Source organism: Pieris brassicae, chromosome 3 (assembly GCF_905147105.1).
Source record: "Pieris brassicae chromosome 3, ilPieBrab1.1, whole genome shotgun sequence".
NCBI classification, from domain to species: Eukaryota; Metazoa; Arthropoda; class Insecta; order Lepidoptera; family Pieridae; genus Pieris; species Pieris brassicae.
In genome coordinates, this window is record NC_059667.1 from 21,988,036 (window position 1) to 22,008,289 (window position 20,254).

At 33.6% G+C, this 20,254-nt stretch overlaps 2 protein-coding genes across 7 annotated transcripts in view; both read right to left on the bottom strand.

The window, feature by feature from the left end:
• Positions 1-72: 72 nt before the first annotated feature.
• Positions 73-9,345, bottom strand: LOC123707830 (intraflagellar transport protein 52 homolog). The gene is made up of 15 exons (XM_045658184.1): positions 9,200-9,345; positions 8,618-8,835; positions 8,208-8,343; positions 7,509-7,657; positions 6,490-6,638; positions 5,834-5,981; positions 5,518-5,621; positions 4,773-4,914; positions 4,255-4,351; positions 3,452-3,600; positions 2,372-2,520; positions 1,735-1,882; positions 1,413-1,516; positions 697-838; positions 73-273 (listed from the first exon to the last, which is right to left on the bottom strand). The coding sequence occupies exons 1-15, from the start codon at positions 9,313-9,315 to the stop codon at positions 119-121; spliced, it is 2,106 nt and encodes a 701-aa protein (XP_045514140.1). The 5' UTR covers positions 9,316-9,345; the 3' UTR covers positions 73-118.
• Positions 9,346-11,181: 1,836 nt separating this feature from the next.
• The window catches only part of LOC123706762 (eyes absent homolog 2), a 44,517-nt gene continuing 35,444 nt past the window's right edge, over positions 11,182-20,254 (bottom strand). For 5 of the 6 annotated variants that reach the window (XM_045656172.1, XM_045656173.1, XM_045656171.1 and 2 more), the window contains 11 exons: positions 19,108-19,222; positions 17,722-17,826; positions 17,044-17,197; positions 16,701-16,854; positions 15,860-15,959; positions 15,462-15,633; positions 15,035-15,124; positions 14,552-14,763; positions 14,231-14,353; positions 13,380-13,501; positions 11,182-13,130 (listed from right to left, as the gene is read on the bottom strand). In XM_045656172.1, the coding sequence (XP_045512128.1) occupies positions 12,949-13,130; positions 13,380-13,501; positions 14,231-14,353; positions 14,552-14,763; positions 15,035-15,124; positions 15,462-15,633; positions 15,860-15,959; positions 16,701-16,854; positions 17,044-17,197; positions 17,722-17,826; positions 19,108-19,222 (1,529 nt within the window). In that variant the 3' untranslated portion in view covers positions 11,182-12,948. The remainder of the gene's footprint in view (positions 13,131-13,379; positions 13,502-14,230; positions 14,354-14,551; positions 14,764-15,034; positions 15,125-15,461; positions 15,634-15,859; positions 15,960-16,700; positions 16,855-17,043; positions 17,198-17,721; positions 17,827-19,107; positions 19,223-20,254) is intronic. The other variant, XM_045656174.1, reaches the window with a different exon arrangement.

A 20,254-nucleotide genomic window follows, 5' to 3' on the forward strand; every position in this document is an offset into this window, starting at 1 on the left:
TCGATATTTTCTTCGTATGTATCTATAATCTATGAATGTAAAATAAGAAGTTGCAGGATGCAGGAGTATAAAACGCATAAAATAAAACGTTATTTTGAATAATATTTTAATCTTAAGATTAATCTTTAGGCGCAATTTTCTTAAAAGTTGCTAGTTGTAAACCAAGTTGGTGTAACACTTGTTTTGCTCCTTGGTTCTGGGACTTCGTCAATCGCACAGCACGTCCACACTCTCGTATGAAGTACTCTAGTTCATTTTGTAGTTGTCCATCACCTGTAAAAAACATAAGGGTTTTTTTGATACCGTCGCCCATGGACACTCAATGACAGAGAGCACGCGAGTGCGTTGCCTGCTTTTTAAGAATTGGTACGAAATACTTTAGTGGGCAGCTGGTTTCACATAGTAGTGTTGCGGGGTAAAATATTTCTTAAAAAAAACGCTCAGTTGTGGAACGACGGACGTCGAGTTGATACGGGTGGAATTTCGTATTCTGCCTCGACGTCCGAAGATGAAACTCAGCTGCAGGTATTATCTGAACAAAAATTACATAAAACAAAATAGCTGCAGCGTTATTAAACAAATAAACGGATTTGTCTGACTTTGACGTCCAGCGAAGTGGGTACAGTGTACCAGGAGACTAGAAACTTACTGAAAGAGATTTCCATTGGTGCCAGTGTAAATGTGTGAACGCTATACCTTGTGCCATCCTATTGCTATTTGGCTGCAGACACTTGTTTGCAAGTCTTGCAAGTTGTGACTTTTCTGAAGAAAAGGCTTCGTCGAGGTCAAATAGCTCCAATGGTGGTGGAGGTGGCTCTCGAAACGTCGGAGCGAATACCTAAAATAACTTCATTTCAAACGTTCTTTCATTACATTAAAAAAAATATGTGCGTGTACTAGTGTACACACGTAAGAAGTGAAACTTCTTTATGACCTTATTTTTCAAAAAAATATCTACTATATATATGCTACTATACAGAAATTGGTTAAATAAAGTTAAATTAGATAAAGTTTAACACAAGGCTTTTATTATCATAGACATGAATACAAATAATAAAATTATTTCATTTTACCTTATTACTACTAGGATTACAGAATTTCATTAAATGTAATAGAATTATTACTACCATTGTTATCGTTATGATATTTTTGTTATTAATGGCTTCGAATCTCTTCGAATCAACCGTGGTAGGGACAAGAAAAAGATGGAGCGCAACGAAAAATGTGACGCGTAACGGAAAAACGGTGTGACGTTAATTTTATTTCAAACGCCGATAAAGATGTTTCACTTCGATTAATGTCTTAATAGTTTCGTGGATCGTCGAAATTAAAGTCGTTGTGTGACACACACACACGTACGAACCAGTAAAATATATTTCTTTGAATAAGTGATTTTAAGATTTTCCGCTTACGGCTAATTGTAAAGGTGGAAATGGAGTTTCAAACTGCGGGGCGATCAGCCGAAGAGGTTCGTGTTTTACTCCTAACTCCTCATATAGTCCTAGTACTTCTGGTACTGGAATAGGGAATTAAAAATTAATAAATAATAATAAATATATAATTAATATTATTAGGCTGTTTTAACTATCACAAAGTTCATTAATTCAGTTAAAAAAAAAAGACTATTTATATTAATTAAAAAACAGTTAGTTGATTAATTCAATACCAAAGAAGAAACTGTCTTGTAATAAAACAGTAAACATATTATTTTCCAATTAAACTATAACCACTTACAGTGCGAGAGATTGAGAGAAAATAGTCTCCATGTGAAGAGGGCGTGAGGATGAAGCGGTGTCAGCCGTGGTGGTGGGGAACTTGCTGGCTCCGGCAGAAGCAAAGTACTGAGCCATAGTACATCACCTAAGGTACGGTATTCGTTTACCTGCAAAAAATCTGTACTTACAAAAACATGATAACAAACACAGTACTTTGAACCAGCTCTGTAATTTTATTAAGTTTGCCATTTTGTGGAACCGCCCTAGGTTCTAACGCTACTAATCCTAGGATGTGTAAGTTAGCAAATAAAATTTCCCAGAATCCCTTCCACCTATGTTACTCATAGTTTCGCATCTTTTAAAAGTTTGCAATAACTCATAATTTATATTTCCCGCGTTTGAGATTTATAGTTTGTATGAATTATGTTATTATTATTTTAATGTTATTTTTGTGTGTCCCTAAAAGCTTCCATTTATTGCAATTGATGCAAGTTGGCACAACTTTTTTAATTATTAAACAATCGTATTTAATCTGAATTCGATTGTAATGGAAAATGTAAATTTATCTGTCAAAATAACTTTTAAAACAAACACCTGATATTAACTGTGATTTGAGACACCATACCAGGACAGCATAAATTAATAGAATTTCTTACATCAGGATCATCCACATCGACTGGGTTGAGATGCAAATCAGTTACTCCACCGAAGTAGTTGAATATTAACTCACGAATGAGATCATTACATTCACAGTCCAAATACTGATCCGTGAAGAAATGACCTGAACCCATCACGAAAAGCTTACCTGTATAAAATATATATATAAAAATCGCTGCGGTCATACGCTATTACTGTATCAAAGTCCATCTACTACTGGACTCCCTTCGCAGGCGTCTACTCTCCCGGTATCTCAGGAGGCAAGCTGTTGTGAACTCGCTTTGAAATAAAGTTATATATTTTCACCGTTTTCGGTTCTGGTTTGAGATATATATATGTGTGTGTGTGTGATTATTGTTACACCGGCTGTGTGGAATTCAAGTTAAATTTAATGTTATTTTATGTGTGTGGTTATTTAATTTGTTTTACTAAGATGTGTTGTATTTATGAAACTGATTAATGCTCATTCATTAAGTTACATTACAGTTTGTTAGAGGGAGTAAGAGTTGGATAATAAAGAGGATTTTAATTTATTTATTTTATAGAACAACTTAAGTTGTTAAAGTTTATTAGTTGAAGCTCTACCGCATACTACTTTTATCAAATATAATAAATGTTATTTGACTAAGGAATTGTGTATTGTCATTTAAACGTTTTTTTTATATAGATCAAACGGACAGGAGGATCACCTGATGTTAAGTTAACCGCCGCCCATGGATTCTCTTAATACCAGAGGTCTCACGAGTGCGTTGCCAGTAATGTACGCTTTTTACTTGAAAGAACAGATTTTGGAAAGCATCTAAGGAGAGTACGAAGCGCGAAGTGAGAAGATAATCTTGACTTGACGTGGTCTATGTGTATCCTCCACGAAATAATAAATATTAATTATTATTAATATATGTTGTACTTGTACTTTTCGCAATTCATAATCAAAATCTTCTAGACAAATTAACTGTCGTAAATTTTTATTATTTTTAGTAATGTCGAAATCTTGAATAACTTCTATACAATATTAAAGAATGCAATATAGAATACAATAATATAGACTACCTTAATTTACCATTTAAATAAATGAATACCTCCTGTCTTCTCCGAAGTGTATAAAGCTGCAACTGGTCTTTTAACAGGATAGCATACATCACTGCTGGACAGAATTGCTACAGCTGGCTTTTTAACTGTAAGCGTTGCACCATACGGATAAATGAAGTTTGGTGACGGGGGATCTTCACTGGATTTTGAGATATGAGCGATATGAAAAAGGAGAAAGAAGGTTGTCATTAAAAGCATACATACAATAAATAAGACACACACAAAGCTGAACAAGAACATGCATAAAACGTCTGACACAAGATTTAATATACTAGGCAAGCATAAATTCTGAGGTAGGCTGCCAGACTAGTTCGTGCGTTCTTGGGCTTCACGACTAATTTCGGTAGGAACATTGGAATCATTTTAGTTGTGACATGCGCGAGTAATATAAAATGGAGAAGAATGTGAATAGAGAATACATAACACACACTCCATAAGTAAGTATCCCTGAAATCAATCAACCCTAGCGCGTCCATCGAACGGAACGGGGAATTCCCTGTCGCATGTTTTCGGTCGGTGTATTTTTTCGTGTGTGCCTCTATTACGGGATACTTCTCCTTAATAGCCCAGAGAATCACAAATTCATGATCCGTCCACAGTATCATCCACATGATTAATCGATATTTGCTTCGTATGTATCTATAATCTATGAATGTAAAATAAGAAGTTGCAGGATGCAGGAGTATAAAACGCATAAAATAAAACGTTATTTTGAATAATATTTTAATCTTAAGATTAATCTTTAGGCGCAATTTTCTTAAAAGTTGCTAGTTGTAAACCAAGTTGGTGTAACACTTGTTTTGCTCGTTGGTTCTGGGACTTCGTCAATCGCACAGCACGTCCACACTCTCGTATGAAGTACTCTAGTTCATTTTCTAGTTGTCCATCACCTGTAAAAAACATAAGGGTTTTTTGATACCGTCGCCCATGGACACTCAATGCCAGAGAGCACGCGAGTGCGTTGCCTGCTTTTTAAGAATTGGTACGTAATACTTTAGTGGGCAGCTGGTTTCACATAGTAGTGTTGCGGGGTAAAATATTTCTTAAAAAAACGCTCAGTTGTGGAACGACGGACGTCGAGTTGATACGCGTGGAATTTCGTATTCTGCCTCGACGTCCGAAGATGAAACTCAGCTGCAGGTATTATCTGAACAAAAATTACATAAAACAAAATAGCTGCAGCGTTATTAAACAAATAAACGGATTTGTCTGACTTTGACGTCCAGCGAAGTGAGTACAGTGTACCAGGAGACTAGAAACTTACTGAAAGAGGTTTCCATTCGTGCCAGTGTAAATGTGTGAACGCTATACCTTGTGCCATCCTATTGCTATTTGGCTGCAGACACTTGTTTGCAAGTCTTGCAAGTTGTGACTTTTCTGATGAAAAGGCTTCGTCGAGGTCAAATAGCTCCAATGGTGGTGGAGGCGGCTCTCGAAACGTCGGAGCGAATACCTAAAATAACTTCATTTCAAACGTTCTTTCATTACATTAAAAAAAATATGTGCGTGTACTAGTGTACACACGTAAGAAGTGAAACTTCTTTATGACCTTATTTTTCAAAAAAATATCTACTACATATATGCTACTTTACAGAAATTGGTTAAATAAAGTTAAATTAGATAAAGTTTAACACAAGGCTTTTATTATAATAGACATGAATACAAATAGTACAATTATTTCATTTTACCTTATTACTACTAAGATAGGATATACTAGGATTACAGAATTTCATTAATTGTAATAGAATTATTACTATCATTGTTATCATTATGATATTTTTGTTATTAATGGCTTCGAATCTCTTCGAATCAACCGTGGTAGGGACAAGAAAAAGATGGAGCGCAACGAAAAATGGAGCGCAACGAAAAATGTGACGCGTAACGGAAAAATGTGACGGTAATTTTTTTTCGAACGCCGATAAAGATGTTTCACTTCGATTAATGTCTTAATAGTTTCGTGGATGGTCGAGATTAAAGTCGTTGTGTGACACACACACACGTACGAACCAGTAAAATATATTTCTTTGAATAAGTAATTTTAAGATTTTCCGCTTACGGCTAATTGTAAAGGTGGAAATGGAGTTTCAAACTGCGGGGCGATCAGCCGAAGAGGTTCGTGTTTTACTCCTAACTCCTCATGTAGTCCTAGTACTTCTGGTACTGGAATAGGGAATTAAAAATTAATAAATAAATATATAATTAATATTATTAGGCTGTTTTAACTATCACAAAGTTCATTAATTCAGTTAAAAAAAAAAGACTATTTATGTTAATTAAAAAACAGTTAGTTGATTAATTCAATACCAAAGAAGAAACTGTCTTGTAATAAAACAGTAAACATATTATTTTCCAATTAAACTATAACCACTTACAGTGCGAGAGATTGAGAGAAAATAGTCTCCATGTGAAGAGGGCGTGAGGATGAAGCGGTGTCAGCCGTGGTGGTGGGGAACTTGCTGGCTCCGGCAGAAGCAAAGTACTGAGCCATAGTACATCACCTAAGGTACGGTATTCGTTTACCTGCAAAAAATCTGTACTTACAAAAACAAGATAACAAATACAGTACTTTGAACCACCTCTGTAATTTTATTAAGTTTGCCATTTTGTGGAACCGCCCTAGGTTCTAACGCTACTAATCCTAGGATGTGTAAGTTAGCAAATAAAATTTCCCAGAATCCCTTCCACCTATGTTACTCATAGTTTCGTATCTTTTAAAAATGTGCAATAACTCATAATTTATATTTCCCGCGTTTGAGATTTATAGTTTGTATGAATTATGTTATTATTATTTTAATGTTATTTTTGTGTGTCCCTAAAAGCTTCCATTTATTGCAATTGATGCAAGTTGGCACAACTTTTTTAATTATTAAACAATCGTATTTAATCTGAATTCGATTGTAATGGAAAATGTAAATTTATCTGTCAAAATAACTTTTAAAACAATCAAACGGTACGGTATCAAAAACCTGATATTAACTGTGATTTGAGACACCATACCAGGACAGCATAAATTAATAGAATTTCTTACATCAGGATCATCCACATCGACTGGGTTGAGATGCAAATCAGTTACTCCACCGAGGTAGTTGAATATTAACTCACGAATGAGATCATTACATTCACAGTCCAAATACTGATCCGTGAAGAAATGACCTGAACCCATCACGAAAAGCTTACCTGTATAAAATATATATATATAAAAATCGCTGCGGTCATACGCTATTACTGTATCAAAGTCCATCTACTACTGGACTCCCTTCGCAGGCGTCTACTCTCCCGGTATCTCAGGAGGCAAGCTGTTGTGAACTCGCTTTGAAATAAAGTTATATATTTTTACCGTTTCAATTCAAGTTAAATTTAATGTTATTTTATGTGTGTGGTTATTTAATTTGTTTTACTAAGATGTGTTGTATTTATGAAACTGCTTAATGCTCATTCATTAAGTTACATTACAGTTTGTTAGAGGGAGTAAGAGTTGGATAATAAAGAGGATTTTAATTTATTTATTTTATAGAACAACTTAAGTTGTTAAAGTTTATTAGTTGAAGCTCTACCGCATAATACTTTTATAAAATATAATAAATGTTATTTGACTAAGTAATTGTGTATCGTCATTTAAACGTTTTTTTATATAGATCAAACGGGCAGGAGGATCACCTGATGTTAAGTTAACCGCCGCCCATGGATTCTCTTAATACCAGAGGTCTCACGAGTGCGTTGCCAGTAATGTACGCTTTTTACTTGAAAGAACAGATTTTGGAAAGCATCTAAGGAGAGTACGAAGCGCGAAGTGAGAAGATAATCTTGACTTGACGTGGTCTATGTGTATCCTCCACGAAATAATAAATATTAATTATTATTAATATATGTTGTACTTGTACTTTTCGCAATTCATAATCAAAATCTTCTAGACAAATTAACTGTCGTAAATTTTTATTATTTTTAGTAATGTCGAAATCTTGAATAACTTCTATACAATATTAAAGAATGCAATATAGAATACAATAATATAGACTACCTTAATTTACCATTTAAATAAATGAATACCTCCTGTCTTCTCCGAAGTGTATAAAGCTGCAACTGGTCTTTTAACAGGATAGCATACATCACTGCTGGACAGGATTGCTACAGCTGGCTTTTTAACTGTAAGCGTTGCACCATACGGATAAATGAAGTTTGGTGACGGGGGATCTTCACTGGAAGATTTTGAGATATGAGCGATATGAAAATGGAGAAAGAAGGTTGTCATTAAAAGCATACATACAATAAATAAGACACACACAAAGCTTTGAACATACATAAAACGTCTGACAAAATTGAGCATAGACACAAGATTTAATATACTAGGCAAGCATAAATTCTGAGGTAGGCTGCTAGGCTAGTTCATACGTTCTTGGGCTTCACGACTTTCAAGGATAATTTCGGTAGGAACATTTTAGTTGTGACATGCGCGAGTAATATAAAATGGAGAAGAATGTGAATAGAGAATACATAACACACACACTGATGTCATTTGACATACATAAAACGTTTCAAACAATTTAAATTGTGCATCGATTTACTAGATTCGTCGTGTACTAGATAAATATACTAGGATAGTATGAATCGTGAGGTAGTGGCTGGCTGCCAGACTAGTTCGTACGTTCTTGGGCCTATTCACGACTTAAAGTCAAGGAAAATTGTAGTTCAAACTTGAAACCTTGGAATCATTTTAGTAAGGAATATATGACAATTAATAACACTCACAGGAAATCATCAGATTCACTTGTGTAGTTTGGCATTTTCATAATGAATTTGGTAATAGCTCGGTTTAGGATACCGTTCGAGATATGACATTCTTTTGGGTGGTAGAACTTGTGGTACTTCGCGCGAACCACGCAATCTGGAAATTTTATATTTTGTAGTATATAATATAACGTGTACTTAGAATAAAAAAAACGACATTTTAAATAACAACCTCTGGTATAACTTTTCATTTTCAGTGTATTTTATTTAATAAAATTGACTGTGTTAGTAGTGTGTGCGTTAAACTCTAAGTAACAGAGCATTAACGTTGCATCTATTAACATAGAAGTTGGTATAGGAAATTATATATTACTATTGGTATTCGCAAGGGACCTATATTAATACCACAATTTATCAGTCTTTGTTCCTACCATTATTCACAACGATTCCATACTCTTCTAGGAAGAAATTGATATTAGTATTCATTCTTTCTTCTCCCCCATCAGTCATGAGGACCAGCACAGAATCTCCCCTCTCCACGATACTTTTAAGCGCTGCTAACTCATCATCATTGAAGACGTTCTGAGGTCCTGGTACGACAAGTATTTTGACGTCTTGGAGTATTGAAGGCGAAAGTTCTTCACGGTTTCTAAAAATTACTTTTGTTTAACTTTATTTTATAGGGCAATAATAACACTTGTTGAGGAAACACTTCATAACTAATGCTGACTCCTCAAACGTCCTTCAGATTGAATGTGGATTTTGAAATATGCATATGACTTTGCGTCAAGAATTTACCTTTAGATACAAAACTAGTTAGGAATAGAAAGCCCTCCGTCCTAAGGATTTTCACAAAACAGAATTCTAGTTCTGGCTGTGGTCACACGGTCGGGGTTTAAACCCACAACCTTAGTCGACAATCGCAATCTCTACCAGGATAACATAGCTGGATAGAAGCTATGAAAATAGGATAAACGTAGTAAAGAAAGTATTTCCTGCAAAACACTACTTACATCAGAACTTTCCATGTTGTCTTTAACTTTCGATGTAACATTTTAAAGTTCTCATTAATTTTAAATATCTCATTTTTAGACACATCAAATAATATTGTATTTATAATGGACTTCATTTTATTATTTTCAAATATTTGTGTTGATAGTTGTTGTTAGAATTGGTTGCTAAGCAACGGGTAACAAATTGAATGTTGTCTGTGGGGAATATTTTTATATGGCAACACGACTTTCTTATAGTCGAGTATGTTTAATTATCGAACGGTTCTGTAACAAAAGCTATCAGATCAGTCGTTCCTAAGTTTGTCTCACCTTTATTTAAGCCTAGAACAGTATTTTCTAGATATATACAACTGTATTTTATTAAGACATTTCAAACAATAACAAAACCTGTTTGTCTTCAAATTATTATCTTTATAATAGTTATTTTTTATTTACTGGCAATAAAATCCGTGACAGCGACGCACTTACCGGCCAAGAAAAGTATGTGGCACCGTAATAATAGAAATCAACATTTTTATTAATTAAGGTATATGTAATTATTACAAGGACTTAAGTTAATTTATCTTAAGTCGAATTTTTACTCTATAATTCCGAATGAAAGACTTGTCATCCGTGATCATGTAATAAGAAAGCGGAGATTCCAACATATTTATACACTTTAGAACACTTGAGGCAAGACTGTTTTTGCTTATAATTGTCATGTTCTAATATTGTGTATGTGTGTAAATTTGTGAAGTTGCATTTTCTAAGCGTACATGTTTCAGGACGTATAAATAAATAAATAATAAATTATATAAAGTAAAGGAAGGAAGGAAGGAAAGGAAAATTCTTCTAAGAATCTTTGGCCCTGTTTGCGACGGCGGTGTTTGAGGTATTTGCGATAACTTATACAATCCTTGACGACGCCAACATAGACCAATTAATAAAATTCAACAGGACATGTGCAACGTATGACGGACGAAAAAACCTTAACTCCTTTTATGAACTCTTAACCTGGTGGCAAGAGAAACCCCCGTAGACCGAGGATGGAGATGGAGTTGTCAAGTTGGACGCAAAAAGCACTAAATATTAGGTGCTTACATATGAAATTGGCGTTTTGTATGGGAGGAACAAAAAGTCGAATATTTTTAAATATAATATATTTAATTAATCAAAGTATGAACCATTGTTTTCTATGCACTTTTGCCATCTCATGGGTAGTTCATTGATCCCTTTACTAAAAAAAACAGTCGGATAAAATCTGTGAAGGCGATTTGGACTGCCCCATCAGAGTTAAATTTTTTCCCGTGCAAGAAGTTGTCCAAATTTCGAAAGAAATGGTAATCTGTTGGAGCAAGGTCCGGGGAGTACGGAGGATGTCTTAGACATTCCAATTGAAGCTCTTCTAATTTGGTAGCCGTCTGTTGTGCAGTGTGTGGTCTAGCGTTGTCGTGAAGTAGCAGTGGCGTGGAGCGATTGACCAGCCTAGGTTGTTTAGCCGCTAGATTTTCCATCATGGTTTTCAATTGCTGACAATAGACATCAGCCGTAATAGTCTGGCCAGATTTGAGAAAACTGCAATGAACAATACCGGCACTAGTCCACCAAACGCTTACAAGTAACTTTTTTGGGGTTAATTTTCGCTTGGGGCAGCATTTGGCTGGCACTCGCACTAAATAATGCGATACTTTAAGTTTTCCATTTTGTAAAATGAGTGACGCAAACAGAAAAAAAATAGAAGAAAAAACAAATGAATGACGGTCATCGAAGCACAAATACATGAGTAAATAGCTGTACAAATTTGAATTTGGAATTCCGAGAACATCGTGATTAATGTGGCCAGTACGAAATACGCCAATTTCATATAATACTCACCTAATATTGACGTAATATATTGCGATGTCAAAATATGCTTGAGGAGGCTGAGAACCACATGGGGCTGTATAGCCATTGATTCTCATGAACCAGTTAACACTAAAATAAAAACCAATATAAATATGAAATAATATATTTATTCACATTTGAATAATTCTGTAACGATTTCAGTATAATTACGCATAATTGTATTTACATTTATAATAAAATTTACTAAAACATTACGAATATTGCTAGAATCGTATCAGCCAAAATCATACAAGACTGGAAAATAAATTGTACTGTTTTTACAATTAAAATATATTTTGTAGTATATTTACTTTCATTTGTAATCTTTCATTTTTCAGCCAGTGTTAACTTATTGCGATATTGTGCTAGTCTACAAAATAACTCCGTTATTCATAAAAAATGCTGTTTTTACTAAAGTACTGCAGATTTGTCTCTTTAAATCCAATAAGGTGTGAATGTGCTCTATAAAAAAGATATTTTTTTTATGAAAAATGGTGTTAGTGGTTCGTACTTATACATATACAGAATTTGGATAGTTTAGCACAAATTAATAGATTCCGTCACAAAAAATCCTATGTTTGATAAATAGCTTAATTCAAAATGGCGGCTGAATTCAAGGGCTTATAAGTGAACATAAAGATGTTTCAAAATTTTTAAACAATCGTTTAAAAACCGTCCGGAATCTTTCAGATTTATCAGACCAGGTTTTTTATGACGGGATCTTTGACATCGGATAAAAAATCAAGTGTAGAAAAAATCTTGTGCTAATAAATAATAAAAGCGGCGGTCCACAGAATATAATTCTCTAAAAAGTTTCACTAAAAATAATTCTGTACATATACTTATATAAAAAACGTAGGAATGGTTACCTAGAGAATCTACATCTATTTACAAAAGGACTTTGAGCTGCTTTTGAGCTTTCAATGTGGGAGCCGGTGGAACAATACAAATATGTAACAAAACTCTTTTTATATATGTACTAAAATTATACTTTACAAATACGGGCCGTACTAATTACGTGTTGTTGATTTTATTAACGCAGAAATTACGAAGAGATATGTTTCAATTCGAATATATTACCAGGACGTAAGAAGTCGCTGGAGTATTGTTATATTTGTGTGCGTTTTAATTTTGAAATGAACGCGATTTTTGTTACATACTGTAAAAAATCGAGAATTTTCTTAAGAAAAAAATATTAAAAACCTATGAAGCGAGGTTTTTTGGCCTTTGACCCCAGCTCCGCAAAGGTCGAAATGAAATATTTATGTACTTTAAGATATGTTTCAACGTCGATTAGTCAAAGCCACTTGAATGACAAATAAATAAAACTTTTGATCGTTAACTTAACGGTCCGCTTTCTTAAGCTTAATTGTTAACTTATTTATACTATTGTCAGAGTTCATACTGTGAGTCTAGAATAAAAATATGTTCAGAGATAAGGAAGGGTAAAAAACACGAAAGTTAGAAAAACTATTTGCTAACTTTAGGCCCAGATTACGATCTTAAATACAATAAAAATGAATTATTTATTATATAAACGATTTAGTTATTTTCTATATTAATTTATAAAATCCCTGAAATTCCACTGAGTTGAATCTATCTGAATAACATTTGCATTGTAAATGAAATAAATAAATAACGCTCAAAAGTAAAAATTTAGAAGACTTTCAAACAACTTGTACTTTCAAATACCAGGTTATCAGTACGTCATAAGAAGTGTATGTCCAAAGTAGAGCCCCGGGGGAATGCGAGGAGGACCACCAACATTATCCTACAATTTTTAATAAATCTGGAGTTCTTTGCCACATTAAAATAATACTCGAAAAACGAATCCACGGCAGGATAGTGTTTATATACAAAATTCCATGTACCAGGGTAACAGCAGATCATAAGAAGCCCATATCCAATGCGTTGTATAGAGCCGCTATGTCCGAGTGTCCGGATATCCGCCAAAAGGGATAATTCTTAGCTTTAGCCGCAGCCTCTTCGTCTTGTCCGTCTCCTATTACGACATAGGTACACCTTTCTCCAAAACGCTGCTTAATCTTCTCGAAGCATGTTTCCTTGCCTGGCAAAAAATATTTTTATTTTTTAAATACCAGGACTACATAAATCGGCCTTAGGTTGAATTTTACGTAACCTATGAAGTAAATAAATCCATAATTATTTTAAAACCCCTACTTCCCATTGTCTATTAAGTTTTGTTACAAAAATTAAAAAAAAATTATTTAGTAACTTTTGACCCCAACCCTGTACTCTTGTGGTACCACCACAAGAGCGCTCGACCATTCTAACCTATAAGGAATTGGGATCTTACCTGTCTTAGTAGCGGAATATATATTTTCGATAGGAAACACTCCTCCGAGACCGAACAGCAACACCTTGGCCAACGCTGGTACTAGTTGCGTTGTCGTCACCAAAACATTTACGCAGTTTTCTCTGTAATAGAAAAATAATATTAGGAAATTAACTTTTGGAGTGAAACTTCTTTATCGTATAAAAAATTTGCCGTCACATTTTTCGGTTACGCGTCACATTTTCCGTTACGAGCCATATTTTAGTAATAATTCTATTACCATTAAAATTATCTGTATTTATGTCTATGATAATAATAGCCTTTTGTTAAAATTTATCACAGTTTACTTTATTTAACCAATTTCTGTAAACTATAGTAGATCATTTTTCGAAAAATAAGGACATAAAGAATTTTCACGTCTTACGTGTGTACACTAATACACACACACACACATTTAAAAATATACAGTGTAAAATTCATTTAACGTCCCTTGTTTTAACGATGTACTCCCTAAATCGGCTTTGGTTAGTTTAGTTTATCTTCCATTGAAAAGACAAATACTGTCCGCAATAAACTCTAATGTCGGCATCATGCCCAGGAACTTTCTAAGTTATTAGTTATTTTATTTACAAATTGAGATTGCTTGCACGTGTAGACTGTTGTTGGCCATGACTAATAAGTAGTCTTAATTATGGACAACTCTCTATAACGTTCTGTTTAGTGTCGTTATATAGAGTTTATACTGTAATTGTATTTATAACACAAACTAAATGAAAATTAATTTTTAATTTAAGCGAATAATAATATAAATACAGTGATTAATAAATAAATATCATGTTTTAATCCGATAGTATTCACATTAAATAACTAACCTAGAATTGATCATGTTAAGGCATTTGCAGGCCAACGTCAACCAGTTATCTGTACCCTGCTCCAGTTCTGCTCGCAATTGTAACCACTGCTCACGTTTCGCTGGTCCAAGTAAGCCACCCACACTGAGAACATTCAAACAATTATTTATTTATTCCTGTGTATGAATTTATATTTTTTTTTCTTCACACGAACTCACTAAAAACTAAGTAAACTTAGCTAAGCATTTCTACTTGTATGAAGAAAAATTAATGGAACAAATTACAGACAATTTCTTTTTATTTTCCATGTTTAGTAAGTATATATTAATAAATTAATCTTACCTATTCCTATAATTATTGTATGTATCCTTAATTTTTCGGTATCGAAACGCTAACTTTCTCATCCAATCTACTCCGCCTCTGACACCAGGGGCGCATAAGCCTGCATTAGGTGCTGCCCCTGCATGAAAACCATCAGATGCAAAGTTGTAGGCAGATAAGTCCTGGCCATTGTCATCTGCTGCCACTGCATCTATGTGCTCCTGGTCACAGTCCTGTAATAATGTACAATTCAATTAATTTCAACTTTAAAAAAAGGTACTTTTAGAATGTGTTGTAATGTAATCCAAACCAAGATATATCAAAATTAATGAAGATACTTAAGAATAAATAACTTTATACAATTGTCATATTTGTTCTGAATTGAATTCTTATTATTTGATAACAGAAAAAAAACTACAGATCAGTAAGTAGTTTTTTTTATAATTTATATCATCAATTGACAAGCATACAATACTAGGAAGCCTCACATAGAATAAAAATTACCTCAACATCATTAAAGAAGAAATGTGTGTCAGCTAGACTGAATATCATTTCCTCCATTCTGAATCCCAGTTGTACTATTTGCTGCGTGTCCTGAAACAGTATTTAAATTACACTATATTATTTATATACTATATCATTAGGTGTTTCTTGATTCCCTGTACAATAATAATGCATATAAAATTATAAACTCCATAATCTTCGCACACCAATGAAACATGATGATATGAATACTACTTATTATAAGATAAGTGAGTATCCATAATGCAAAGATCTGTAGCCATTAAATATTTCCTCACTTCAAAATTGAGGCATTATTTATAACATACAAAAACAAACAAACATACAAAAATTTCCTGTAGTGGTAATATAAATGAGACATACTCACTTTTTTAAATAAGTGAACTATAATTGTCAGTTTTCGACATACCTTATTGTACTTCGTAGCATATGTCCCAGTTAGCAGAGAGTGGAATATGATAATTGTTTCGTCAAGATCCCAGATAAATACTCTTTCAGTAGTTGGCTCGGGAACATGTTGGGCAGGTGATGATGATGTATTTCTTCTACCTCGCCCACGAGACCTTGATGCTGTGCTTTCTCTGTTAAACATTTAAAAAAAAATATCTAAAAATATATTTCTAATTAAGAGCTTGACTTGCAATACAAAGATGGAGGAAGCTATTAGCACTGATGCCAGTGTGAAAGGTAAGGAAGTATAGCAAGTATGCCAAACTAATAAACACTTTTATAGCAAACATATACTACAAACATTCATAAAGAACTTGTGTTCTTCAGTAAGTTACTAAGAGCTAGTAAAAATCTTACCCTGAGTTTTCTCTACACCTTCTACTGGCAGCATGTATTTCATTTTTGATTGGTGATAGAGGTGTGTCATTAATTGATGGAAGCATTGTTGACGGTGAATCTGAAATTGTTTGTATATTTTATCTTATTTAGGTCATCTAAACACATTCTACGAAACCAAACAATTAACACTAATATGGATATAAAAAGAGTTTAAGGCATATGTTGCAGTTTCAGCCTATAAATTGTCCTGTACAAGTTTATAGATCTTTGGTTATTCTAACCAATAAACTGTTCTACTAAATTATAAGTACAGAAATACACTATTATTACCACTATCACCATCAGATTCAGGCCAATAATCTGAATCGTCATCATAGCTTACTAAAGGACGATCAATTTTAAATCTTTTATTTGGAGGATAATCTTCGTTCTCTTTATTCATGTTGGGCTTGTCTTTTAAACGCTATTGGAATACACTAAGTGGAATGCTTTATTATACTAATTAAACAGACTGCTATTTCATTTTTATAGCGTATTACAATTCATAAAATTATAAATTTACACAAATTCTGTGACGGATACAAACATCAACAAATAATATTGAAAATAAGAAACTATAGATTAAAATTCAAAATCATTTCACGAATCATATCAAAATAAACGCCAAAGAATAAGTCAATTGTCTGTGATTCTGGATGTATCATAACATATAAACTAGGTGGCGCTTTACACAGCTATAGGCCACAGAACACATAGCTTTCGCATTTCTAGCTTAAATGCTTTATACGCAGTACTAGCGAAATTACTATATATTTAGTAAAAATACAATATTCTTGATGGTTTCATCATCTATTATTACCTGCTAAAGTACCACCGAGGTGATAAGACGTGTGTCCAGCGCTACCGCTGCTGCTTGGTGAACTAACGTAGGGTGAATAACTAGGGGTTGCGTAGTACCCGCCATATTGGGCAACGCTGTGATCTGCATAGCCGGTTGCGTAACTTCCGTAGTCCTGTGGTAAAGAATATAGAACGTGAAACACACAAAATAAAAAAAAAAACACTCGCTCTCGTGTATAACGCATTTTTTGGTAGAAAAGTATTCTTTATATACATAAACAAAGTAAAAAATATTATTTGCACTTTCTGTAGGCGTAAGATAAGTGTACTATAGACATTCGAAGTAACAATATAATACATACCTGTTGGGTATTTGAAAAAGACTGAGCCAGTCCGCTGTTATACGAAGAATAAGCATAGGGTGATGGTTGGGTTCCGAAACCGGTGCTTGGCACTGTACCGACACCGCCCACGCCGTAAGCACTTAGGTACGTTGGCGTCGCTTTGCACGACGGCCTGTAAACTTAATATAATCAGATCTTCATAGACAAAGAATCATCTCGATCCTGTCTGCTTTTTAATAAAAACACTGTAATAATTAGTTCATTCCTTTAATAGACTATAGACAACAGACACGTCAACTACTCAAATTTTGCGGGGTTGGTGGCGTTGAAAACACTCATTTATCATTCATTTATGTCATATGAAACTATAGGCCAGAAGTACATGGAAGTATAAAAGTTTACTGATATTTTTATATGATATATATATTATTATATAAAATATCTGCTTCCTGCTAAAATATTTATTCGTTGTGGTTAAGCGTTCTAGTATCATCCTAGAGGCAATTCTAATGTCAGGGATTATCAGGAATGCAGAAATCTAATAGGTGTATCTTTTACAACCTATTTGAGGATAGACCTATATTTTACCGTATCCAGAGTCCTTCATTAAGATAATTTTAAATATGTTTACAATTGGATAATTATTTATCATTTTAAAATAAATTAATCAAATAAAAAGAAGAAAATATATAATACCTATTATTAGAATTGTGCGCAGTTGGGTAAGCGCCATAGGGCTGGTTGTACAAGGACGAACTGACGTACGATGATGCAGCGCCTCCACCGCCATATTGTTGCATACTGAGAACAAATATAATATATAATTTAATCAAAAAATTTTCACCAATTGTCGGGTATATCTTCTAATTAAAAAATTTGTTTTAAAAATGATGGAAATTGATTGTAAACAAGGAGTTACATTTAATAAAACATATGTGCGTATTCTAGTGTACATAGTATAAGAAGTGAAACTTATAATACCTTATTTTTCGAAAAATGATCTACTATATGCAACTTTACAGAAATTGGTTAAATAAAGTTAAATTAGATAAAGTTTAACAAAAGGCTTTTATTATCATAGACACGAATGCAAATGATACAATTATTTCATTTTACCTTATTACTACTAGGATAACAGAATTTTATTAATTGTAATAGAATTATTACTATCATTATTATCGTTATTATATATTATTGTTATTAACGGCTTTGAATCTCTTCGAATCAACCGTGGTAGGGACAAGAAAAAGATGGCGCGTAACTGAACAATGTGACGTATAACCCAAAACTTTGACGGTAAATTTCACTTCAAAAATATCGCAATTTATTTAGCTGTGGGTTATCTCTGTATATAGAAGTACAGTAAACCCTATAACGCGTATTGGTATAACGCGATTTCCGCCCCCCATGTAACGTGGAGATTCTATCAATTTATAGTTCTGTAGTGTGAAATTTATAATGATTTGTCAAGTCTGTAATAAGTTTTGCGTATCTTTCCACCTTCAATAGTGTTGTTATAAAAACGGTTTTACGTTAATAGTCCTTTAACGCGAATTCCTATAACGGGGCTTACTGTAATATACATAACTACTACATTTTATAACCTAATTACAGCTAAAATAATCTAATTAATCGCTTTCATTGGCTTCAGTTCAACGGACCGTTTATTTTGGGTTCCTATAATAATGATATTGAATAAAATTTTGTAGGATTTTTTTTGTACTTAACATTTTTTTTGGCTACTTTTTATAAAACATAATGTTGTATATATTTTAATAGAATTGTTTTTGTAACTATTATTTCTACCTACATATTAGATAAAAGAGTTTTCAACAAATACCGTACGTAGATATAGTACAGATTATATATGATGTACACTTGAAGAAATAAATATCAGCCCTGTAGATATAAAAAAAATCTAAGGCCTATAGAAATTGCCTTAGAATATTCAGCCCAGTAGTAAAAGTTTCGCGTCTAATAAAAATATTTAATTACCGTTCTGCGAAAAATCATCCGTTTCACTTGATCACTAGATTGGACGTCTATGTGTTGAAGTAGGACAAATAGTGTATCAGTGCTCACCTATTATAATACTGATAAGACAACGCGGACTGGTCGTACGGCAGAGCCTCCCCGTACAAGGCGACGTCCGCGTCACAAAGCCCTGGACTTCGGACTTCGCTCTTCACACCACCACCTGCGACCAATATTAAATTACTTTAAGTATCGCGACCATAGCGAGAAAGTTCTAGTACCTCTACTACCTCTGTGTCTATGTGTTCCTAGTACTTTCAAATGAAAAAAATCCTTCTTAAAATAAACCCTGAATCTAGGCTAGGTCTGTCTGCCTGTATTACTCCTAAACTAAAGCAGCAGGATAGCATAAAATTCTGCCAGTATAAAACATTTTTAATTCCCATAAGTTCGGTTTATAAATTTATAGTATGTAGATAAAATATGCTATTATCACTAAATTTCTAATGATTGTAATTCATTTTGTTTCATGGTGACTTCAGATGGTGTAAAGTCTGCGTTGATGTTGAAAGTAATAATAATAATAATCTTTATAGGAAGGTTATTATGATTAAACTAAGATGATAACTTTTGGAAGTGTATGTGAGAGACTGGTCTCTGTAACAGGAGACCTGATTGACAGATAGCCAGCCTCTCCACCACCGGACTGGAACACAGTCATTGTCATAAGATACAATAGAAGAAAATAGGCAAGTGCTAAAGGAAAACATTGGAAACGGAGGCGTAAAAATAAATTTGGTGTGTGTGAGTGCTTGCGCGCGCGTGTGTGTGTGTGATATTATTATTTTTATAAATGATACTTTATTTGAGACTAATTTACTTTCTACCCTTTAAATGTTACTGTAATGTATTTTAGTAAGGCTCCATAACTAACATTTATTTGTTATTTGGGAATTGAACTCTGGGTTACGCCACGAGTTTTCTTTAATATAACAGGGGACAGGAGGCCTGATGTTAAGTGAATTTGCCGCCCGACAAACATTGCCGGAAGCATAAAGTTTACTATTGCCATAATAAAAAAAAAAATATTGCCTTCTGGCTAGTGGGGCTTTTTTTAATTGATACGATGTTTTCTTGAACCTAAGTCGAGTTGGTTCGGAATTACATCAGTGGGCAGTTGGTAGCCTTTTAATGATTTTAATTTTGATAGATTCCACGCGAGTCTGTCATCTTTTTTAATTAATCAATAATTACA